The following is a 19,755-nucleotide window of genomic DNA, read 5'->3' as shown; positions in this document are numbered from 1 at the left end:
TAACCTAAAGTTGAACAGTTAAAACCTGCCAGCTGCTCCATCGGAAAGAGGCAGTCGACTCCCATAAAGATTTGGCAGTTTTAGAAACCCTGTGGGTTAGTTCATTCTACTCTGTCTTTACAGGGTTGCTGTGAGTTGAAACCAATTTGACAACAGTGGGCTTCAGCTGGAGAGACTCAACTCACATCTTCTGGCACTAATCAAACAGCAGTGGGCTACTATCTGACTCAAAGGCAAACAACAACAACAACAACAACTATCTGATTACTATCTGCTATTTGATAAAGTTTTACTGCCCAGTTTTTTCAGAAGGAGATCTCCAGTTTCTTTCTTCATTTGTCTATATCTGGAGGTGCCATAGAATACTGTCCAGTCAGTGACCCTGCTGATATATGAAATACCAGTGGTGTAGCCTCCAGCATCACAGCAAATGCACAAACCAGTGCAGCATGACAGACTGGCAGATGAGTGTTAAGGAGTAAGGTAGGTTCTTGTGCAAAGAACATTGTTTGGTTATAGTGTTGAGGGAAGGAGAGAGGCCATTGTTCATAGAATATTCAGGTGGTTTTTGGAAAAGGAGAGACTTGGGATTTTCCACTCCCTGGATATATACCCTCTCTCACTTAAATCTCTTTCTCTCGTCACACATTCATTCTCCATTCATCAGTCATCCACCCACCTGGCCACCAGTGCAGCCTCTCTCCAGAATACCTGTTCAGTCATCTACTCATTTGCTCATTCACCAGTCCACTCACCCATCTTCCCATTCATCCACCCAACCATCTCCTATTCTCCTAGCTATCCATCCATCCATCCATCCATCCATCCATCCACTCTTCATTTACCTGTTCACCACCTTTCCATTCATTTTCCCATCTATTGACCTATTCATTTACCTAAGGAGTCACCCATCTATCCATGTACCTGCACATCTACCCTGCCATCCACTGTTTATCTACTCCTCCATCTTCATATCTATAATCTGTTATACTATATTCCCGTCTGCCTGTCCTTCTGTCCTTCTGCTCTGCACTGACCACTCTATTCCATGCTCTGCAGGAGGAACTAAGATGGATCAGACGTAACTTATCATTTCAGGCTCACAGCCTATTCAGAGAGGGAACGGTGAGCACCAATGCTTATGACACCAGGAAGTATATGATGAAAGTCTTAATAAGGTGTGAAGAAATTCTGGTAGGGAGGTAGAGTAGGGTTCTTCCAGAGACTTCCTGGTGCAGGTTGTGATTGAGTTAGACTTTGTGTATGGTGCTTAAGTCCAAATGGGAGCAAGGCATTTTAGATGGAGGAAGGAGCATGAAGAAGGAAGGACACGGAATGGGGAACCTGCTGGACTAACAGTGGACAAAGGCAGATCAGAAGGGCTGTGAACTCTGCCTAGGAGTTTGGACTTTATCTTGTCAGCAATAGGGAGTCAATGGTGGTTTGTCACAGATCGTTACTTGCTGGGAACAATGGAGGAAGAGGTGGGGAAGGAAGAAGGATTGGCACACAGAGCACGTGAGCCGGCGTCCGCTCGAGATGTTACTCCATTGGGCTGCTGAAGGGGAAAGAGCCTTGTGCCAAGTACCAGACCTCAGTTTGAGTCTTGCCACCAGTACCTAGCTGTGTGACTTGGGACAAGAACCTTCTCACCCTGGGCCTTTATTTGTGCTTCAATAGGAGGAGGTGATAAGCCTCTCTGTGCTAGAGAAAGGCAAGGTGCTCCCTCCCCTGCCTGAGAGACCACACAAGACCTCTCAGACATTTTTGTCCTGAAGCCCACAATAGCACAAGTTTCTAGAAGGCCAGGCCCATGTACATAGGACCCAATTCCTAGACTGGCTCTAGAAGGCCAGCTAGAGGAGTTAGTGGGGTCTTAAACCCAAGCCCACACTGATTCCCTGATCGGTATGCTTGTGCTGTCCTCAGACCACCCTCCTTGAGTTCATGCTGGGCCCTTCCCCTGAACATCGAGGTTCCGTAACCCCGGCCACTAGTGGCCAGATTTCCTCCTTCCTTAATAAGATCTGAAGCCTGTCCAACAATGGGCAGCAGGTGTCAACATGCGAAGGTTAAATATGTTTGAGTAGGGACAACACAGTTGCATTTTCTGTGAGAAGCTGACAAGCCTGTCTTTGGTTCTAGCACCCTGCCTGGTTCCAGTAGCCTAAGCTGTGTTTGACACATGCCTGGCAGAGCCGTCAAAAAGAAAGAGGACAGGGAAAATAGAAACCTTTAGCCTTGACTGCTCCATTGTCTGGCAGTGGCACACACGACTAGGCTATTCATTTGACAGGTCAGCTGGGATCCTTTCCTCACGCCCGGCTGCCCAGCCAGGTTGCTAGGAGACCTCAGTAGCAAATGATTGCTTGGTAAGGTTCCTCTACCCTCTCTTTGCACTCTGTTGTCATTTTCCTTCCTGGGGCGGGGGGAAGAAATAAATGTTCTGAGTCTGAGTCTGGCACATTGAGGTGAGTTTTAGGTGCTCCCTCACCTCTGTGACCACAACTCATCTGTCATTTTGCTGCCCTGTGGTGGCTTGAGTGTTGCTGTGGTTCTGCAAGCGATGCCACCAGTATTTTAAGTACTGCATGGTGAACAGGTTTCAGCAAAGCTTCTAGGTTAAGAAGGACTAGCAAGAAAGGCTTGGTGATCAATTTCCTAAAAAAATCAGCCATTATAAACCCTGTGGGAGGGAGTTCTGCCCTGACATATACAGGGTTGCTATAAGTCAGAGTCAACTTGACAGCAGTTGGTAACGGTGATGGTAGAGAAAGAAGGAAAAAGATCTTTTCCGGTAACTCTAGCAAAACTAGTCTGGAGACTAAGGTGCACCTGATCTAGGCCATAGTCTTTGCAATTACTTGCTATACACATCAGAAAGCTGGACAATGACTAGGGATGATAGGAGAATTGATGCCATTGAGCTGTGGTGCTGGAGAAGTGTATTGAATATGCCATGGACTGCTAGAGAATAAACAAGTTCATCTTAGAGAGGGTAAAACCAGACTGCTCCTTGGAGGCAAGGATTCTGAGGCTTCATCTGGACATATTGCAAGGAGGACATCATGCTTGGGAGGGTGGAGGGACAGCGAAAGAGAGGAAGACCTTTGAGATGGGTTGATTCAGTGACTGGAGTAATGGAAGTAGGTTTGTCAGAGATCATAAGGTTGGCACAGGATAGAGCAGGGTTTAGGGCTGTTGTACATAAGATCGCTATGAGTTGCACACAACTCAATGGCATAGAAACAACAACATAAACAATCAAAATAACCACCTAGGTAAGTCTTGTTGGCCTCAATGAGACAAACTGACCACCCTAATTAGTGACTGTGACTGAGGTCACGCACCTGATCAGCCCCTGACCAGCCCTTTGGACTGAGAGTAAGTGAAAAAGTGGTTCCTAAGGAAATGGAGTTTTGACTCAACAAGGGGCAATGGAAGGGGGCCGGGGTCTCCTCAGCTCTCCCCCACCCTCCAGGATTCATTCCAGACCCCTCAGTGGCTGCCAGGTTCGAGGTGAGCAAGGTCTCCACTGACAGGCCTCTCAGCTCCTCCCACCTCATATTTTCTTTTAGTCAGCTTGAGGCTGAGGTGTTCTGTTTTTCAGATGAGACAACTGGTGGAGATTGGACTCTGGGCTCTTCGTTCCCCTCTCTGGGCTCATTTTCCTCATCTGTGAAGACTGAGGAGTAGGGTTTAGGGCTGGTAGCTACTTCCTGTTTCCTAAATTCTGTGATATTGAAGGTTTCCTGGAAGGAGGAGGGAAGGACGCAGCAATCTGCTGGCAGTCAGGATAGAAGGCGTGGACCTGGGGGCTGTGTCCTGCTGGCTGTTCTGTTGCTGCTAGAAAGCCCCCATCCCCTGACTTGACTGGCTGGGCCCCTTGGGTGGGACAGGGCTCCTGACTGGGAGGGTTGTCCCCACCTCCTCCCAGCTGGACCCTGTGTGGACACAAGGGGGAGGATTGTTCCCACAGAGGCCAGAAAACACAAGTGGTCACTGTGTGTTTGCTCTTGAGGGTGTGGGCTGAGGCGTTAGTCACTGCTGGCCAGCGGTGCAGAGTAGGCCGGGCTCCCCCCACCCTTCACTGAACCAGGCCTCACCTCGGCTGGTGGGAGAGACGGACGTCAGAAACACAGACAGCTGCTTGTTCTTTATGCCATCTCTTGCCTGTACACTCCCACATGCCCTGTCTACTTGGATCATGCTTAGCTTTCCAGGGCCCACTTCTTCCCTAGAACGCCCCCACCTCAGAGTATGGGGGCATCTGGGGCATCATTTTCCCACCCTACTGCTGCTATGCAGAGGGAAGAGGGAGGAGGTGAAAGAATTAGGAAAGATCCAGTGGGGTTCTGAAAAGACAGGATAATAGCATAGATGAAAAACAGTGTATAAGAATTTTGTATGCGTCTTTCTATGAAAATGGTGCTGAAAGAGAAGAAGGAAGGGCCTGCCCCTCCCAAAACTGAAATCAAAGCAAAGGCATTAAAGGTCAAGACAGTCATGAAGGATATCCACAGTGAAAAGAAAAAAAAAGAAGATCCGCACGTCACCCACGTTCCGGTGGCCTAAGACGCTGAGACTCCGAAAGCAGCCCGAATACCCCCTGAAAGAGCACCCCCAGGAGAAACAAGCTTGACCACTATGCCATCATCAAGTTTCCTCTGACCACCGAGTCAGCTATGAAGATAGATGATAACAACACACTTGTGTTCATTGTGGATGTCAAGGCCAACAAGCACCAAATCAAACAAGCTCAGAAGCTCTGTGACATTGATGTGGCTAAGGTCAACACTTTGATCAGGCCTGCGGGAGAAAAGAAAGCCTATGTTCAACTTGTTCCTAACTATGATGCTTTGGATGCTGCCAACAAAATTAGGATCATCTAAACTGAGTCCAGCTGACTAATTCTAACACAAATTTTTCAAACACACAAAAATTTTTTTGTATGCAAGAAATATTAAAAACAAATAAAAAAATCACATGCCATCAAGTCAATTTCAACTCATAACAAGCTAATAGGACAGACTAGATCTGCCACTTAGGGTTTCAAATCTTTTCTAGAAATTGATTGCCCTATCTTTTCCCCCCACAAAGCAGCTGGTGAGTGGGAAATGCCTCCCTCTTGTTGGCTGTCATGTGCTTTAATCATAGTGCCATCAAGCCTCCTTAGGTTGGTTCGTCAAACAAAAGTTAATGAAGGGCACATTAATGTCATGATGATACCTAATAGTTTGTTATAGGAAGGCCCTACAAGCAGATTCTTCTAGGAGAAACCAACCTTTTTGTCTTGTTAACTAGAAAAGTGCCTCACATATAGTATGATTGATAGTATTTCAAATAAATGCATGGTTAGCCATAGTGGATGAGTTTCATTGGTGCTTCAGACTAAGGTGGAGGAAGAAAGGCCTGGTGATCTACATAAAAATCTGTTGTTCTGTGGTGCTGTTGAGGTGACAGTGACTCATTGCAACCCTATGAACAGTGGATTGGAACTTACCCTGTCCTGCATTGTTGCAGACCGAGGGTCCCAAAGAATGAAATAATTTTATAATTATTAATAATGAGACAGACTACCAGGAATGATATAGAACAGAGAGTGTGAAAAACAGGGGGCCAACAGTTCCCGTGACTGAAGGCCCCCAAGCCATGCTTCTCTGAGTATTTATTTAGAATCATAAGGAAGGTGAACAAGGTAAAATCATAAGGAAGTACAAAACAAAAACAAAGGATAATGGTGAAGTCTTTTACAGATAAGGCCAAGTTCCTCTTTATGCTAATCTCAAGAGGGAGGGATTCTTTTGACACAAACTAAGAACAATGTTAACTCCTAGGGAATGCCCCAGTACCACAAGGTGACCTTCAGCTTGTATTAAGCTTCCCTCTTTGGTCTACTATTATTAAATTTGATAGTCGGCTTCCCTCACTGCGCCATCATCATTGTTACAGTCAGCCGATGGAAACCTTAAGGATCAACAACAGAAGGTTATTCAATACAGAGCTGGAAGACATGTCCCCTTGGTTGGAAGGCACCCAAAACACACAGTGGCTGCAACAATGGGCTCAAGCGTACGAGTGATCATGAAAGTGGCACCAGACCAGCACAGGAAATGGCAATATTTATTTCTGTTGTGTATAGAATCGATTCGTCTTTTGATTTCCTTGTTGCTGGTACCAAGAGTGTTGATTGTGGAGCCAAGGAAACTAAAGCTGTTAACTATCTCAATCTCTTCACTGTCTACCAAGATGCTGCCAATCGGCCCGTGTGGTGAGAATCTTTGTTTTCTTGATATTGAGCTTCAATCCATATTGAAGACGGCAGTCCTTGACCTTCTGTAGCAAGAGCTTCAGGTCCTCCTCAGTTTCAGCAAGCAGGATTGTGTCATCTGCATAACGTAGATTGTTGATGAGTCTTCCTCCAATCCTGATGCCCCATTTCTCCTCATGGACCCCAGCCTCTTAGATGACCTGTACTGCATATAGATTGAAAAGGTGTGGAGAGAGGATACATCCCTGGCATACACTCTTCCTAATTTTGAACCATGAAGTTTCTTTACTCTGTTCTGACTACTGCCTCCTGGTCCAAGTAGAGGTTTTGCATAAGTCAATCAAATGTTCTGGGATTCCCATTCTTAGAGTCAGCCACAGTTTGTTGTCATCTACACAACCAAATGTCTTTGCATAGTCAATGAAACACAGATAAACATTCCTCTGGTACTCTGCTTTCAGCCAAGATCCATCTAACATTAGCTATAATATTTAATAGTCCTACTACTATGGCCCTGTCTAAACCCAGCCTGCACTTCTGGCAGTTCTCTGTTGATGTGTTATTCTAGTCGTTTTTGGATCATTTTCAGCAGAATCTTTCTTGCGTGATATTAATGATATTGTTCAATAATTTCCACACTCTGTCAGATCACCTTTCTCTGGAATGGGAGCAAATATAGATCTCTATCAGTCAGTTGGCCAGGTGGTTGTCCTCCAGATTTCTTGGTACAACCTGGTGAACACATCCAGGGCAGTGTCTCTTTGTTAAAATATGTCATTTTGTATGCCTGGAAACCAGAAGACAAATTGCATTGAGAAAGTCTGCTACGATGCCAGTCTGAAAACTAAGGTGCTCCTGATCCAGGCCATAGTCTTTGCAATTACTTGCAATGTGTCAGAAAGCTGGACAGTGACTAGGGATGATAGCAGAAAAAAAATTATTCCTTTGAGCTGTTGTGCTTGAGAAGAGTGTCCAATATACCATGGACTGCTAGGATAACAAATAGATTCATCCTAGAGAGGGCGAAACCAGGCTGCTTCTTTGAGGCAAAGATTCTGAGGCATCGTCTGACATAGTTTGGACATGTTGCAAGGAGGAACCAGTCCTTGGAGAGGGACAATGTGCTTGGGAGAGTGGAGGAGCAGCCGAAGAGAGGAAGACCCTGGATGAAATGGATTGATTTAGTGACTTGGGGTCATGGGGGTAGGTGTGTCAGAGACAATAAGATTGGCACAGGATAGAGCAGAGTTTAGGGCTGTTGTACATAGGGTCGCTATGAGTCACAGGTGACTCATCAGCACATAACAATAACAACAACAACATGTAGAGTCACCCAGAGCCAGAGCTAACTCTACAGAAATGAACAACAAAATGGATGAATGAATGAAGCAATGAATGGGTAGGGGATAAGCTGATTCTGAGAGCTTCATGTAGTGAAGAGAACACTGAACCAGGGTTGAGGAGTCTGCTGCAGTTTACTGTCCTGCTCCTAGTACCTCTCTAAGCTTCATCTTTTCGTTTGGGGAATGGGCATGATAGATACACCTGGAGTAATGGTTTGTGAAGAGATTACATCCAGGCTGTTGAGTGCCCTGCAGCTGCCAAGCACTGTGCCAGCTTGAGGGTTGCTGTTGGCTATGGTTCCTGTTATCTTTAACAAAGGGAGACGCGCAGAGACTGCTGGGCACTGGCCAAGAGATGGCTTCTAAGAAGTGATTTGGAGCTCAGGTTGTTTGAGTCAGGAAGGCTTGCATTTGAATTTAGCCTTTACCATCTCCTTGCTGTGGGACCTGAAGCAAGTTGCTTGGCCTCTCTGGATCTCGGCTTCTCATCTGTTTATGAAAACAAACAGGAAAGAAACCCAAATACTCAACCAGAGAGTGGATTCTGGCTCATGGTTCTCAGTGTTATAGAGTTGTTGTTGTTGCTAAGTGCTGGCGAGTACAACTCACATTGACCCCATGAACAACAGAACTCCATGCTATCCTGCACTATCCTAATCATCTTTGACATATTTGAGTCCATAACCACAGACACTGTATCAGTTCATCTCATTGTGGGTCTTTCTCTCCTTTGCTGACTCTCCCCCTCTTTCCAAGCATGATGTCCTTTGCAAAGAACAGCCTCTCCTAACATGTCTGAAATATGTAAGATAAAGCTTCACCTACTTTGCCTCTAACATATACTTTTTTGTTCTTTTGGCAGTCCATGGTATAGTCAGTACTCTTCTCCAACACTACAACTCAAATACTTTGATTCTTCTTCAGACATCCTTATTCGTTGTGCAGCTTTCAAGTGATTGGAAATCCTATGGCTTGAATGAGACACACCTTAGTCTTTAGACTGATATCATTGCTCTTTAGGACTTTGGCGCAATCCCTGACAGCTAACTTTCTCAAAGCTATATGTCTCCTGAAATCCTGACTGCTAGTACCAATGGTGTTGATTGTGGATCCATGCAAGATGAAATCTGTCAATGATTTCAATCTTTTCTCCATCTGTTCTGATATTGCCTATTGGTCCAGTGGTGAAAATTTTTGTTTTCGTGATACTGAGATGGAATCTTTGTAGCAAATGCTTCAGGTCTTCCTCACCTTAATTAAGCAAGCAACAAGCTGTGTCATCTACATAAATGCAGGTTGTTAATGAACCATCCTCCAATCTTCTTCATAAAGTACATTTCCTCGAATGATTTGCTCAGCATTTAGATTGAATAGTTATGGAGAGATGATACAGTGCTGATGCACACTTTTCCAGTTGTTACACCATGGAGCAAGTATTCCCTTGCTCTGTTCAAACGACAACCTCTTGATCAGGGTATACGTTTCACAGGAAGACAGTTAAGTGTTCAGAAATTTCCATTCTTCTCAAGATTAGCCATAGTTTGTTAGGATCTTGACAGTCAAATGCCTTTGCATAGTCAATAAAGTACAAATAGACATTCTTGATATTCCCTGCTTTCAGTCAAAATCTGACACTAGCTTCTTCTAAACCCATCTTGAACTTCTGGCAGTTTTCTGTCACTTTAATGCTCTAACCGGCTTTGGGTAATCTTCAACAGTATTTTGCTTGCTTGTGAAATTATTAGATAATTTTTGTATTTTGTTGTATCATCTTTCTTGGGAGTAGGTACAAATATTGATCTCGTGTATTCAATTGGCCAAGTAGGTATCTTCCAAATTTCCTAGCACAGACTGATAAGTTCACCCAGGGCTATATCTGCTTTTTTGGAACATGCCAATAAGTATCTTATCTGTTCCTGTGGCTTATTTTTTTACAATGCCTCCAATTTAGCTTGAATTTCTTCCTTCATCATCATTGGTTCTTTATCATATGCTCCTTCCTGAAATATTTCAGTGTGCACCAATTCTTTTTTGTAAAGTGACTGTATATTCCCTCCACCTTCTTTTGATGCTTCCTAGATCATTCAAGATTTTGCCCGTAGCATCTGTCAACCTTGCAACTTGAAGCTTGAATTTGTTTTTCAGTTCTTTCCATTTAGGAAATGCCGTGCAATTTCTTCCTTTTTTTTATTGTCCAACTCTAGCTCTTTACACATTCCATTATAATATTTTGTTTTGTCTTCTGGAGCTACCCTTTGAAATCTGCTCATCTCTTTTATATTGTCATCTCTTCCCTTTGTTTTGCTTCTTGATCCTCCCGTGCAATTTTCAGAGTCTCCTCTGACATGTATTTTGTTTTTTGCTTTCTCCTGTCTTTGTAATGACCTTTTGCGCTCTTCATGAATGATATCGTTAATGTCATCCCACAATTCAGCTGGTCTTCAGTTCTTAGTGTCCTTAAGATGATTTTTTTAAACTCAGGTGGGATCATCTCAAGGTTATATTTTGGCTCTTGTGGACTTACTTTAATTTTTTTCAGCTTCAGTTTGAACTTGCACAGGAGTAATTGATGGTTTATTCCCCAGTCAGCACCTGGCCTTGTTCTGACTGCTGATACTGAGCTTCTCCTGCGATTCTGCTCCATACAGTTTTCTGGGCAGCATCAGGATGGATGGTGAAGAGATTGAGATTTTTAACAACTTTAGTCTGCTTGGCTCCACGGTCAACACTCTTGGCACCAGTAGCCAGGAAATAAAAAAATGTATTGCAATGGGAAAGTCTGCTGTTAGGGACCTCTCCAGGGTACTGAAGGGCAATGGTGTCACTCTGGAGACTAAGGTGCATCTGATATGCACCAGAGAGTTGGACAGTGACTAGGGAGGATAGAAGGAGAATTGATGCCTTTGAGCTGTGGTGCGAAGAAAACAAACAGATTCATCCTGGAGAGGGTTAAACCAGGATGCTCCTTGGAGGCAAGGATTCTGGAGCTTCGTCTGACATACTTTGGACATGTTGTAAGGAGGGACAGGTCCTTGGAGAGGGACATAATGCTTCAGAGGGTGGAAGGACGGCGCAAGAGGGGAAGACCCTCTATGAGGTGGATTGATTCAGTGACTAGGGTAATCGGGATGGGTGTGTCAGAGGCAATGCGATTGGCACAAGATAGAGCAGGGTTTAGGACTGTTGTACATAGGGTCGCTATGAGTCGCAAGTGACTCAACTGCACACAACAACAACAACAATCTTCAGGGAAGCTGATCACCAGGTCTTTCTTCTGTGGTGCTGCTGGGTGCATTCTAAACCAGCAGCTTTTCAGTTAGTCATTGAATACTGTTGGCCCAACCCGAGGACTTTTCATTGATAAAGTAAACATGCTAATATTTATCTCCAAGGGCTGGGTTGAGGAGGAAATAGAAATACTGTACAATCCTGGCACCTGATGAAGGCTCAGTCAGCCAGCTGCTTTTATCATTAACGAGTTTTACAGAGTCAGTGACTTCAAGTGATTGGTCCTGCCTTCACCAAGCTATTAAGGAATGCAGTTTTGGACAAGTCACTTCCCCTCCCTTCTTTTTTTTAAAAAAAATAGTGATAAAACATACTTTTTTTAAAAAATTTTACTTTGTTGAGTCAGAGAGGCGTAAAAACATTTATTGCTAAAGCAGATATCTGGCAAACAAAAAGGTACTTTTTGTAGTAGCCCAGTTACCTTGGAGTTATTTAAACCAACAGGATAAAGATCATAATGGAACATGCACTTTTTAAAAGTACCAATTATGAAAGTACAATTTATTTTTCTATTAATTCATTTGTTATTTGAATGAAGACTTACAAAGCAGATTGAAAACACCTCCATTTTTGGATTGTACCTAATTAAAGAAATATCTCAACACTTTTCACAGCATGATAGTAACCAGTATATCATGGCATGCCTTGGGTGGTCATAAGAATGTGGTATAAAAAAGAAAAAAACTCATACAGGAACTACTCAGTTTAATGTCACTGAGCAAGAAAAGCAAGGGACCTTCCTAGTGACTTTACAAAACTTTTACACAGTACCTGACTTAGGGAGCTCTGGTGGTCTCGTCAGTAAGGAGATGTATGGTAACCTAAAGGTGTTGTCTCCCTGAGAGTTTGAATCTGCCAACTCTAGTGGGAGAAAGATGGGCCTTCTCCACCCATGTGCCATGAGATTTACAGTCTCCAAAAACTTGCTGGAAGATGAGCTATGAATTGGCTCCTATGCCTGGCAACTTTTATTTAAATCTCAGAGCAAAAGTTAAGTTGCTTCTCTTCTATGTTTGGTAAACAACTGCATGATATATGTGGATAACTTTCCCCACTGAATTTTATTGGGGAACAAATAGCCTTTAAGACTTTTTCATAAAAGAAGGCAGACGTGACACTTTTCTAGTCATATCAGCAATGTTAGTATTTCTTAAGATCTCAGAAAGGTTCATGTCCTTTACAGGTGATACAATTCAAACTCTGTTTATTTGATGCTTCAGTTTGATTAACAGTCTCATACAGCTTGGTTACCATTTCCCCTGCAACATTTCTGCAGAAAAACTGTAAAATAAGCCCTGTCTACATAGAAAGTAAAATCTTGTGCATAGATATTTTCAAAGCACTTGTCTGATGTTTCCATGAATATTTGAATAGATCTAAAGTACCAAGTTCATGTTCTGAAAAATCTGACGAAAGACAGTGTAATGCTGAGTATTTGTTAAGTACTTTGAGTTGGAACCAACTCACTGATTCTGAAGCTGTTTTTAGAGTCAGTAAATCACATGAGAGGAGATTGCCCATCTTTCTCCTGCAGAGTCACTGGTGGATTTGAACTCCGTACCTTTGAATGGACAGTGCAGCTCTTTACCACTGAGCCACCAGGGCTTGAACTCTCCCATGAGTAAAGTTGAGTTATTGTTGTGTTTCATCGATTCAGAATCAACTCATAGCTGACCCTCCAGCAGGTTTTCAGAGTCAGTAAAAGTACATGAGTGGAAATTGCCCACACTTCTCCCATGAAGCAGCCAGTAGATTTGTACCACAGGCCTTTCTGATTGCAGCACAGCTTCTTACCACTAGGCCTCCAGTGCTACCTAGTGTATGTAAATCCCTTTCTCTTTAGATTCTCCTAGTTACAGTTTACCTAAGGAATTACCTCATATTTACACCAAGTGCATGTTAAGATTTTTGCCTTGTGGGTGTTTCCTCTGTGTACTATGTGGGTTATGTGTGCAATGCGTGTTATTTGTGTGGGTACGTTAAACTGAACAGACACCCTCATCTCTCTTGGTTACAAAATTGATGTCTACCTGATTTGTTGTATGTCATCACTGGAGAACTAGTAGAGCTTGGAGAGCCATGGCTTCCTGTGGTCCTTGATGAGATGCGGGTCACTTTGATGGTGGCTGGCTCAGGGCTGACCCTCTGGACTTTGGGGACCAGGATACGGTGGTTGCTGGAACCTTGCTTCAGAATCCTGCCAGGGAGCCTCCCAAGTCACTTTCTGGTCCACATTTTCTGTTTCTCCTGTTCTGGCAGGCCCCTGTTTGTGTGAAATCTGGGTGGGGGACTGGGCGGTGGGCTCCTCCCTGTTGACTCTGGCATGATGCTGGTGCCTGTGGGCAGCCCACCCTGTGGTTAGTGCTTCCCTTCAGGGTGCGGCCACAGCAAGTCTGTGTGCTCCTGGAAAGTGATCCCTACTCAGGCCTCCCTCACCATCAGGGGAGAAGGGCCCTTTTCAGGAAAGGCCGGAGAAAATGGCAAACAGTCTCCTTTCCTAGTTCAGAGGTGGCCGTCACCCACCGCAGCTCTCTTGCCTTGTGGCTTTGGCAAGCATAACTGGGGACAGCGTGGTCAAAGTGTTCTCCTGATCTACCCTCTACCTCCTCCACCTTCCTCTCCTCAGAGAAGAGCAGGCCTTCTCTTTTCCAGGATTGGAGATGACTTGGGAGGTGGTGAGCAGCAGTTATATCATTAGATGTTAGCAACCTTATGTAGAGCAGATCTCAACCTTACCAGACCCGGCACCATTCTCACGGTCTGTTCTTCACAGCCATTGTTGCAGTCATTGTGTCAGTTCACTTCATGGAGAGTCTCCTCTTTCACTGAGCCTCTACTTTTCCAAGCATACTGTCTTTTTCTAGGGACTAGTGCCTCCTGGCAATATGCCCTGAGTATACGAGATGAAGTTGCCTCTGAGGAAAACCCTGTCTGCATTTGGTCTGACACAGGTTTGTTTGTTCTGTTGCAGTCCAGCACTCTTCACTAACATAACAACTCAAAGGCATCAATTGTTCTGTGATCTTCCTCATTCATTGTCCAAATGAAGCAATTGAAAATTCCTTGAATCAGGCACACCCGGTGTTTCTAAAAGGACATCCTTTCTCTTTAGCACTTTAAAGAGATCCTTGGAAGTAGATTTGCCCAGTGCAGTAAACAGCACTACAATTATAAAAATGTGAATGGTACTTTAAAAAAACCCTCTACAACTAGAAAAGTTTAAAAACATGACATTATATATATTATATATAATAAATTATATAATGTTATGCTGTTTTTATATCCTGTTAAACTTGACCCTCTAGTGGGTTTTCAGAGTCTATAAGTTGCATGAGAGGAGATTGCTCATCTTTCTCCCATGAAGCTGCTGGTGGATTTGAACCTCCTGCCTTTGGATTGGCAGCACAATGCCTTACCTAGTAAGACCACCAGTACTTACATATATAATCTTCACATATGCACTCTTATGTTTCTGAGTATTATTATTTGTTAAGAAAATACACCTTCTGAAAGTTCCTCTGTTGAGGATAGAAAAACAATAAGGTTTATAATGAATCAGAAAGCAGATACATAATTTGTATGTATGTGTATGCATGATGAGAGAAAGTGTGTGCAAGTGTGATTGATAAAGTGATGGATTACCAAGGCAGTTTGAATAAGCTTTCACACTGATTTTGGGAGAATTAAGCATCTCAACATCAAGAAAACAAAAATTTTCACTGTTGGGCCAATAGGCAACATCATGATAGATAGAGAAAACACTGAAGTAGTTAGCCATTTCATCTTGCTTGGATCCCCAGTCAACATGCTTGGTGCCAGCACTCAGGAAATCAAAAATGAGTTGCAAGAGTAAAATAATAATAATAATTAAAAAAGTGAGTTCCATTGGGAAACTGTTGTCAAGGACCTTTCCAGAGTGCTAAAGAACAAAGTTGTCAGTCTGAAGTCTAAAGTGCACCTTATCCAAGCCGTGGTCTTCTCAGTTACTTGCTATGCATCAGAGAGCTGGACAATGACTAAGGATGACAGAAGGAGATTGATGCCTTTGAGTTGTGGTGCTGGAGAAGAGTATTGGAAATACCATGGAATGCCAAGTAAACAAATAGGTCTGTCCTGGAGAAAGTTAAATCAGGTTGCTCTATGGAACTAAGAATTTTTTAAAAAATATTTATTTCATATTGGTTTCCTTACAGAGTTTGTATACATTGTGTTTCACACTATCCTTCACTCACTTTGTGTTTCATGCGTTCTCTTTCATGAAATTTTATAAAATAAATCAACATTGAACTATGCCCTCTGTTACCCTGTCTTTCCAGATCCCAGTTGGACCTTTCCCATTTCCTTTACCCATTCCACCCTCCACCCATCAGATTGTGCAACCCCCTTGCCTATCCTCACCCCTCTGCTTCACTCCTTCTCTCCATTGGATCCTTATACACGTTTTACTAGTAATCTACTTTTACAGTAATGGTCTTACTCTATATTTGTCCTTACGAGACTGAGTTAGTTCACTCAGCATAGTGCTCTCTAGCCTCTCCCAAGTTTTTTAATAATTTTTAGAGTCATTATTCTTAAGTGCTGTGTAGTATTCCATCATGTGCTCTGTCTCATATTAATTTGGGCATGTTGTCAGGATGAGTGAGTCCTTGAAGAAGGACATCATACTTGGAAAGATGGAAGGTTAACACAAGAGAGGAAGACCCTAAATGAGAGTAATTGACACAATGACAATGGCAATTATGTCAGATGTGTTCAGGATGGTGTGATTGGCTCAGGATAGGGTTCAGAGCCATTATTCAAAGAGATGCTATGAGTCATAGTTTGATTGCACATAACAACAACTCTTTCTATATCTCTCTCATTTTCATCAAGTAAGAAAATTGCTTTACCCAGGGGAAAGGTATTTAAGAATTATCTTCATTCTTCCTTTAATGTCTGTGAGTTGATGTAAATAAATATGTGGAACTATTCCTATTAATTTATATATTTTTAATTTAAAATTTTTATTTTATACTGGTTTACTTACAGAGTTTGTGTACGTTGATTTTCATACTGGATCTTTCCCATTTCCTTTACCTCCCCCTCCCTTCACCCATCAAATTGTGCAACCCTAGGATTAACTAACTACCTCCTTTTCTTCCAGCCCATCCTCACCCCTCCGCTCCCCCTCCCCGTTCCCCTTGGATCCTCATATACGTTCTACAATAATGGTCATATATAGTTATATTAATCTACTTTTTGATACAAAGAGTGAAAATATCTTTTGCATCCCTCCTGTGTCCCAGATCCTCCCTCAGCTTACAGTCAAAATTCCCAGTTTTCCACTGATTTATATACACATGGGAAACTGGGAAAGTGTAGGAAGCATCGAGCAGATGATCTTATTTCCCCCTCAGTTTGAATCCTTTTTCCTCAGTGGTAAGGTCCTTGCTTTTCATGTAGGTGACACAGGTTTGATTCTGAGCCAGTGTAGCTTATGTGCAGCCACCACCAGAACGTCAGGGGAGTAGTGCTGTGATAGTAAATGGGTTTCAGAGGTGTATCTAGCTAAGATGACTAAAAAGAAAGGCCTGTCAGTCAGCTTCTGAAAGTCAGCCAATGAAATCCCTGACTCAGGATCCCTGGCAGTCATTGGTCCTCTTGTGCATCAGGGCGCCATGAGTCAGACCGGCTTGACAACAGATGACAACAACATTTGCAGGGTTCTTCTGTTGTCATCATAGTTACTCACGGTGTAGTTGAGTCAGCACCAACTCATAGCTCACCCTCCAGCAGGTTTTCAGAGGCAGTTAGTTAATTGCACAGGAGGAGATTGTCCATCTTTCTCCCGAGGGGCAGTTAATGGATTCAAGCTGTGCCTTTGGCTTGGCAGTGTAACTCCTTACGACTAGGCCACCAGAGCTCCTGAGTTATTCATTATTGTTGTGTACTGTTGACTCAGAAGTGACCCATAGCTGGCCCGCCAGCAGGTTTTCAGAGGCAGTAAGTTGCGCAGGAGAGGATTGCCTATCTTTTCCCTGTGGAGCAGCTAATGAGTTCGAACCACATACCTTTGTGTTGGCAGTGCAGTTCTTTGCCACTAAGCCAGTAGAGATCCCAGTTCTTCATAATATGAATACTGTATTATGTAGATAGATTGATAGATATAAAAGAAATGCTATCTATATCATATTGTATAAATGATAAATACTATATATGATAAATGCTATGGATAGATGATAAATACTAGATATAGGGTAAATATTCTATATAGATTAAATGCTATATATGTGATAAATTACATATATATATATATATATGTATATAATAAATGCTGAACACTTTCATTGCCTGCTTTTCTGTGCTGAGAATTGATAGGATGCACATCACTGGCCTCTGTTAACCCCTAGCACCTCCTGGTTCAGCTTCTTGCCCTGTCTGGACACTGGCCTCTGCTTTGAGGTCTCTTATTTCATGCTGGACTCTGAGCGGCCTCTGAGGGTCACTCTACTCGTGAGTGCACCTTGCTGACTGCCCTGTCTGCTTTGCAGGCCAAAAACAAGGAGACAGGGGCCTTGGCTGCAGCCAAAGTGATCGAGACCAAGAGCGAGGAGGAGCTGGAGGACTACATCGTGGAGATCGAGATCCTGGCCACCTGCGACCACCCCTACATTGTGAAGCTGCTGGGCGCCTACTACTACGACGGGAAACTCTGGGTAAGGGCGCTGCCGTCCGGTCTCTTGTGGCCCCCACGGGTGCTGGCCCAGAGCCCCCAGCCTCATTCTGGCATCTTTACATCTTACTCAAGATTCACTTTGAAGGAAAGGGCGGGGCGAGGTGAAGGGGCAACAGGTGGGCCCTGGGTTTCCTGTCCTCCTCATTGTCCCCTGAGCCTCCCCACTCACAGTTCTCAGAACAGGAGCTCTAATGCTCTAGTGCCTGATCTCAAACACCAGCTCTGCTGCTTACAGGATGGAAAACCTGGGCAAGTCCTTCACTTCTCTGTGCCCGTACCTCACTCTTCCCACCCTGCAAACCTAAGCCAAACCCGTCACCAGTGAGTTGATTCTGACATATGGTGACCTGTAGGACCGAGTAGAACTGCCCTGCAGGCTTCCCAAGGCTGTGAACCTTTATAGGAGAAAGATGATTTATCTTTTACCATGATGGGTTAGAACCACTAACAGCTCAACACTTAATCCACTGAGCCGCCAGGGCTACATAACTTAGGAGTAATGATAGTCCCAACTCACTGGAGTGTTAAAGAAGATGAAATGAATGAATTCTTATCAGACGCTGACAGCAGCATCTGGCACCTGTAAGATCTCAGCATGAGTTGCTATTTAATTCCCAGTGGTACAGCCCCATTGCTATTGCTGCAGCTGCCCGGAGAGTATTTTATTCTCGTCAGTGGCAGCCCTAAAGTGGAAGAGCCTTTAACACACTCTTCTTTCATCAGCATCCTCATCCTTTCACCAGCACAATGCAGATGCCGCTTTAAGATTCATCTTCCACCTCAGCATCACCCCCAACTTCCACAGAGGAATTCTGAGGGCCCCCCTGTTTTTCAAAGACAGTGTTGTCCCCACTGACGCCTTCCCAGTGTTAATGCCTCACACTTGATAAAACCTTAACTTCTCAGAATGTGCATAACTCTCTAGACTTTTTCACCTAGTGCTTTATAGTTGAAGTCTCATATGCATGATGCCAACACTCAGTAAGATATTTTTAACAAAAGGATGTGCAAGAAAAGTCTCCAGTTGGTTCTAGATTCAGTTGACAGACCTTCAGCCTCCCACATAGGAATTTTGAATGAGAGGTCCCCAGGGGCTGAGCATTAGATGTGACCGTGCTGAGAGCCAGTCCTGGGTCACGTTACCACACGCAGCAATTATTTGCCAACAACCCTGATAATGATTTTGTGTCCAGGAAGATATATCTTAAGCACGTTAAATTCAATTGTGATCACTGACAACATTTTACTGTTTTAATTACGTTTTGGGAAATTGTAGTAGTTCTGGAGTTGATGTCTAGTAATTTTTCCCATTTGAAAGAATCATAAATAGTCTTCTTGTTGGTTGGTTGGTTTTGGCTTTTTTTTTTTAAACGAACAACACCTAATTTTTAGGAACAAGATTGCAGGCACTTAGTGGGAAAATATATTTGAAGAAAGGAACCTGTGCTTTTGAAAACTAAAGGAGAGTTGTTAAAGTTTAACCTCTCATTTCAACAGATAAAAGTTCTTGGGATTGGAGTTTTTATGGTTTTTAATTGTATGCTGCTAAATTGGCCTCACAGAACCTCTTTTTAAAATTTTTATATTAGTTCACATTCAGAATTCATATACATTGTGCTTCTTCCAGGTACATTGTGTTTCACACAATCTTTCATTCACATTGTATTTCATACAGTCATTCATATGCATTGTGTTTTATAAAATAATTGCTGTTGATCTATGCCTATTATTACTCCGTCTTTTGCTATTAAGAGGCTCTCTCATACAGCCATCCACCTGCTCAACTATTCATTTGTCCATCCATTCCTCTGTCCAGTTGTGTAACATTTATTGGCATATCAATTGTGTATGCTTTAAGAAGAACAACTATTATGTGTCTCTTCCGATTAGGCTTCATGCTGAACTCATTACTTCCCCAGGACCAAGCAAGTTGTTGTTGTCAACTAATACTGAGTTTGGTCCTGATACACATGACTCCATAACAACAGAAAGAAACGGTACCAGATCCAAAACTATTCCTACTATCACTTGGGAATTGGACCATTATGGTCCATAGGATTTTCTTTTTTTTTTTTCTTTTTAATTAAATTTTATTAATTTTAATGAACATTTACAGAGATTTTGGGTTTCCATTCATT

The 19,755-nt window shown here is 43.1% G+C and overlaps 1 protein-coding gene across 1 annotated transcript in view; it reads left to right on the top strand.

Annotated features, from left to right (window-relative positions):
- The window catches only part of STK10 (serine/threonine kinase 10), a 173,091-nt gene that overhangs the window by 28,658 nt on the left and 124,678 nt on the right, over positions 1-19,755 (top strand). The window contains exon 2 of the mRNA XM_006884349.1: positions 17,433-17,597. Within this exon, the coding sequence (XP_006884411.1) occupies positions 17,433-17,597 (165 nt within the window). The remainder of the gene's footprint in view (positions 1-17,432; positions 17,598-19,755) is intronic.

This window comes from Elephantulus edwardii, unplaced genomic scaffold (genome assembly GCF_000299155.1).
Source record: "Elephantulus edwardii isolate Elephantulus edwardi_28Jun2011 unplaced genomic scaffold, EleEdw1.0 scaffold00033, whole genome shotgun sequence".
Taxonomy (NCBI): Eukaryota; Metazoa; Chordata; class Mammalia; order Macroscelidea; family Macroscelididae; genus Elephantulus; species Elephantulus edwardii.
This window is presented reverse-complemented; position numbering and strand designations above follow the sequence as displayed.